This window comes from Limulus polyphemus, unplaced genomic scaffold, assembly GCF_000517525.1.
Source record: "Limulus polyphemus unplaced genomic scaffold, Limulus_polyphemus-2.1.2 Scaffold5939, whole genome shotgun sequence".
NCBI classification, from domain to species: domain Eukaryota; kingdom Metazoa; phylum Arthropoda; class Merostomata; order Xiphosura; family Limulidae; genus Limulus; species Limulus polyphemus.
The window spans coordinates 47,662-53,625 of record NW_013671549.1 but is presented as its reverse complement, the minus strand read 5'-3'; the positions used below and the strand labels follow the sequence as shown (position 1 = coordinate 53,625).

At 34.9% G+C, this 5,964-nt stretch overlaps 1 protein-coding gene across 1 annotated transcript in view; it reads left to right on the top strand.

Annotated features, from left to right (window-relative positions):
• Positions 1–4,837: 4,837 nt before the first annotated feature.
• Positions 4,838–5,964, top strand: part of LOC106473162 (titin-like) — a 16,649-nt gene continuing 15,522 nt past the window's right edge. The window contains exon 1 of the mRNA XM_022401649.1: positions 4,838–5,170. Within this exon, the coding sequence (XP_022257357.1) occupies positions 5,107–5,170 (64 nt within the window). The 5' untranslated portion in view covers positions 4,838–5,106. The remainder of the gene's footprint in view (positions 5,171–5,964) is intronic.

Here is a 5,964-nt window from a genome sequence, read left to right as displayed (position 1 = left end):
TAGAGACATTCATTGTTTAGCTTATACGAACAGGAAAACACGCCAATGTTTGACTAGAGACATTCATTGTTTAGCTTATACGAACAGGAAAACACGCCAATGTTTGACTAGACATTCGTTGTTTAGCTCATACGAACAGGAAAACACGCCAATGTTTCACTAGAGACATTCATTGTTTAGCTCATACGAACAGTAAAACGTGCCAATGTTTCACTAGAGACATTCATTGTTTAGCTCATACGAACAGGAAAACACGCCAATGTTTGACTAGAGACATTCATTGCTTAGCTCATACGAACAGGAAAACACGCCAATGTTTGACTAGAGACATCTAGTGGTTAACTCATACGAACAGTAAAACGAGCCAACGTTTGACTAGAGACATCTAGTGTTAGAAGCTTCAAAAAAAAAAACTCTTCCTCTTTTAGTTGCTACATGCAAACAACATTAGGATTTTAAAAGTCAATTAGCTACGATCATCATGATTTTTTTCTTGCATCACACCTTTTCACTTTTATAAATCAGACCAAAGTTGTTCTTTTCTTCGCCACTTCCAATTTTATTGTAATTTAATCACTGCAGCTTTTGAATGACATGTCTTTTGAAAATTGTGAGAAAAAGAAAACATTTAAAGTTTCAACAACATCGGGCGATTAACTAAGGCATCTGTTCTTTTAACATTTTATATTATTGCTTTGTTTATTGTTAAACACAGAGTTACACGATGGGCTACCTGTGATATATGTAAACCTAAAATAAGACCCAAAACTCGACCGCTTTCGAATAGTTGACTATTCTTCTTCAAGAGAACAATTTTACTTTATCGCCATCTATTGGGTGTTTATAGAAAATAAACGAAAAATGTTTCCGTAAGCCTAAATGGAGAAATTCATTTCGCCAAGGCGTTGTAGAAAGTCATCCAACAGAGTAAGCCTTATGTCTGATATTTAAAATAACCAGAGCTGTCGCTAGTTAACTCTCCTTCAACGTTTAGATAAGGGATAAGATTGTTTTATTTTTTTTTAATTTTAATAGTTCAACTGGAATAGGGTTTTATAGAATAATAAGTTGACGGCTGCTTCTACGTTTCAAACATACACAATAATTTATTGTATAAAGTTAAAAAAAGCAAGAATAAAAAGCTAAAAAAACACCCTCTAGATGTTCCAGTGGGACATGTTCCGCCATCTTTGGGAGACAAAAATTTATTTATATACCCTGTAAATTTACAAAATTTACTTCAATGGCACAAGGACCCAAATCTCTATTCAAAATCATTATTTTTAACATGTTTTAACTTTACTTCTTTAAATATTTTAGAGTATCCCAATCAATAACACGTGAAGAATTCGCTACATGTTTTGTTTAATTTATCAACGGCATTTTTTATGTTCTCTGATTCTAAACATATACATAGATATATACATACCACATTCATCCTTTAATTTTGTCGTTCACACCATTAATAATATGAATTAATTTTAATTGATGAGTAAAGGTTATTTGACAACCCGTAATTTTCATTAACACATTACCCATTTCTATTGCCAGTGATGGAACGAATGGCAAACAAATTATTTCCTGGTCTTAAAACAGTTGTTATAAAGACTGCTTTGAAGTGTTTATCGAGTGTCCTTCGTACTTGCTTGCAATAATTAGTACACGGTCCTTTTATAAATATCACATTACAATAACGTTCTTTATTGGAGTAACACCTCAAGGGACAATATCATTCTGTTCAGAGGTTTCGGGTGCCAGTGTTAGCGATAAATTTATAAAGGACAATTGTGTTTTTTGTAAATATTACTTGAAGATGTGAGTCTTGCTGAAAGGGGACTCGACATACAGGACAGTGTTAAGATGTGATTCCTGCCGTCAGGGGACTCGACATACAGGACAGTGTTAAGATGTGATTCTTGCCGTCAGGGGACTCGACATACAGGACAGTGTTAAAGATGTGATTCTTGCCGTCAGGGGACTCGACATGCAGGACAGTGTTAAAATGTGATTCTTGCTGTCAGGGGACTCGACATACAGGACAGTGTTAAAGATGTGATTCTTGCTGTCAGGGGACTCGACATACAGGACAGTGTTAAAGATGTGATTCTTGCCGTCAGGGGACTCGACATACAGGACAGTGTTAAAGATGTGATTCTTGCCGTCAGGATAGTGTTGGAGATGTGATTTTTGCAAGACTGTATTGGCGTCAAGTTTAAGTCAATTTCCCTGGTGTGTTGCTTCTGAACACACGACATTACTGGCAAATTAGCTGGATGTTCTGGTTTTGAGAATTATTTTTCAAATAATTCCAGTATTATGACGTTTGAAAAAAAGTCAGTTTTTTTTTTATCACAGCCTGTGACCAGAATTCGGGGTCTGTTTCTATATGTTCATCAGTCTAAGTTCATCACCCACTTTCTCGAAACAAGACTGATCATCGAGTTTTTTTTTGTTATCTCTTGCACAAGGTGAGAGTTTAATTTCCACACAACCATCTACACAAAAGTTACAACTGAAAGTATTATCACCAAGGTTTATCTGTTGAATTTATCTGCGCTAGCCGTTCCTAATTTAGATGTGATAAACTAAAAGGAAGGCAGCTACTCCACACCAACTTCTACCAACTCTAGGATTACTCTTTACCAAAGACAAATTGAATTGACCATCACATTATAATGCCCCCTCAGCTGAAAATAGCGAGCATGTTCGGTGATGGGATTGCGAGTCGAGCGCCCTAGTCAATAGGATTATCACCAAAGAAAGAGAAATCTGGATTAATAATAAGCCCACTTTGGTTTACCTCCAAACTGTCACGTTGTTCTGACACGACCCGTGTATATCCAAACAGATCGCTTTACAACGAAATGCTGTCACACATCGGGCTCTAAATCTCTACCATTATTTACCCCCAAAGTCTGACAGATCGCTTTACAACGAAGTGCTGTCACACATCGGGCTCTAAATCTCTACCATTATTTACCCCCAAAGTCTGACAGATCGCTTTACAACGAAGTGCTGTCACACATCAGGTTCTAAATCTCTACCATTATTTACCCCCAAAGTCTGACAGATCGCTTTACAACGAAGTGCTGTCACACATCGGGCTCTAAATCTCTACCATTATTTACCCCCAAAGACTGACAGATCACTTTACAACGAAGTGCTGTCACACATCAGGTTCTAAATCTCTACTATTATTCACATCCAGCTTGTGTTCTAACTATTAATGTATTTTCAAACTATTCTTTAGTTACTTTGATGTCTTCAACTACGTGTTTATAACACTACAGAACCTCTTCCTTTGACATGTCAAAATAAATTTCGTTTCTAAAACTTCAGTTTGATAATTTGGTGAGATTGATGTCGGAATGTATTGTGTTGAAATTTCAGGTATAAGAGAAAGAATAGCTGGCTTAGTTCCGCTAGATTCCAGAACGCGGAAGAATGTATTAAATATTTCTTTAGAGGGTTCCAATGTTTCTTCAGTTTCTGCATTCTTTGTGCTGATACACAAACTGTTGACTGTGTTGCCAAAATATCTTTCTCATTTTTAGCTTCCCAAAAATCAGGATTTTACATTGATTTGTATTCAAGCTTTTGCAGTCTTGTAGGCAGAAGCCTATTTTGCGGTTTTGGCATTTGTAGCTTAACTTTTATAATGTGTTAAATGGAAAACAACATAGCTACAATCGTCTCCAAGTCCAGCCATACAGTTGCAAGAAACTGCTGTGGACACATCCTTTTCTTGTTTGTGGCAATACCCGGATGTTGATATTATTAGGAACTTTCTCTTCTCAAGTCTCGACTAATATGTATTTAAAATGTCTACATGCCGAAGTTTAGTTTTAAAGAATGAGAGAACGTATATTTGGGATTTTTTTCTAATAAGAGCAGAAATCATTTATAAAGTCATTGTTTTAATAAATGGATAACATTTTGATGATGTTAACGGTAAACGACGTGGTTCGCTATTTTGTAGTAAACTTAAAAATGGTCAGGAAATAGATGTGTTGCATTTCACACATGATATCTGATCAATATGTAAAGATATGTGGATAAAATTATCCAAAACAAAGTTTTTTTTACGTACAAATTATAGCTAGTCACCGAGTGGCGCTGATTGCACCATGTTACCGTGTTGTTATAAAGAAGCTTGCGCGAGTGGAGTTCAAAAACTCATAATTTTAGTACAGGTTAAAAAGTTGGGTTTAGGTTACTATCATAGAGTAGCGTAATAAAGGTATGACTGTCAAATTTGGTTTGTCGTATGCGTTATTCCTGGAGATAGCAAGCCTAAACAATAGTTGTAGGTCTACCAGTGTACCATGCAACAACAAAGACGTAGAACTAGAAGGCGAATATGGCGAGAGTTCGTTGTAAGGATCCCCACGTGGAGGAAAAGGGCGGGAAGTTTAAAAATTTAGTCGTTGAAAAGAATTATAAAAAGTAGGGCTAAGTCGTTTTCGTGCCTTTTGGATATATCGTGGTAAGGTGGCGACTGAACACGCATGTAATAAAATATACTAATTCACATAAGTTATGTGAACCATAAGGATTTAAATTTATTAATAATTAATACCGTATACATATTTAATAAAGCAAGACACTTTCTATAAACTTACGTGTAATATGTGTTTATTAGAGTTATTGAAAATTTGCAAATTACACGTTTTTAAGACATATTTGATTTTTTGAGAAAGGCGTCGTATGATTGTGTTATTATTAATATTAAAATATTTACTATATTACTTTAAAACTGGCTTATTGATAGAAGACAGTATTTATAGTTTTATTTTTAATTTACCGTTGTGTGGCGCTTTAAACAAAGATTATAATATATCATTGTAGATTTAAGCACGGTAAAGATCTAACTTGTAAGTGTAATATACTAATAAGATCCAAGATTTAAAAGGTTTTTCAGTGTTTCGTGATTTCAATCAATTTTTTTAGAATTCCAGAAAAGGTCAATCCAAATAGTATTATATATTTAGTTACTATTTAGAAGTATAATCCTTCCTATCAAACGTAGCCATTTCAAGGACTTCTAGCAGCCAAGCCAAACCCACCAAACGCAAGGCCTAACGGGAAATAACAGACCATCGCAAAATGGCGGGAGATCTAATTCGTTATGTAATTATTTTGCTTGTTACATCTGCAGTTTTCACAGAAGGTAAGTGTTTTACCTTCAGATAAAACAACAGGACATGAAACTGGATTCACAAACTACATTAATATCGACAAGTTTTTGGTTTTTTATACAAGGTGCCACAAAATATTGGACAAGAAAACCTCATCGACAGTGGTTGGAGGAAGACTAATTAATTGGATTGTAGCGTGGTTAGATGGAAAGGAAGAGAATATTATTATTAACAGACTGGGCACTTGTTACTCGTTAAATACCTCATGGGCCGGTGCTTTGGCCCTTGACTTTTCTTTTTTAAGCTAATTATAAAGAGAATTAACAAAGTTTGCTGACGACTTTAACTTAGGCATTTCTGTCTGTATTGAGGATGTTGAGATGTTACAGAATGACTAGGAACAATTAGAAAATTGGATGAATACTTCGAAAAATACATTTAAATAAAATAAACTCGAGGTAATACGCGAGGGTTATCACAATTTGTATTACACGTTTAACATTAATGGAAGAATTCTCAACAGCGTGACTGAAGGAAATAATTTTAGCACAGTTATATATATAAAATGAGAGGTATAGCTTCAAAACTATTATGTCAATTACATTAATTGTCAATAGGCGATCAAGATCAGCACTATAAAACAATAATGAACTTAATATAAATTCAAAACTATTTAAAAAACAAAACAAAAAACTCGCATTTTCAGGTAGTTGTCTAAAAACCATAATCGAGATTGCCTGTGGTATTAGGACCCAAAAGCATTGGGGATATCCCATCTATCAAACAAAATCCAAAAAGCAGATGAGAAACCAGTCAGCAGTTGTGT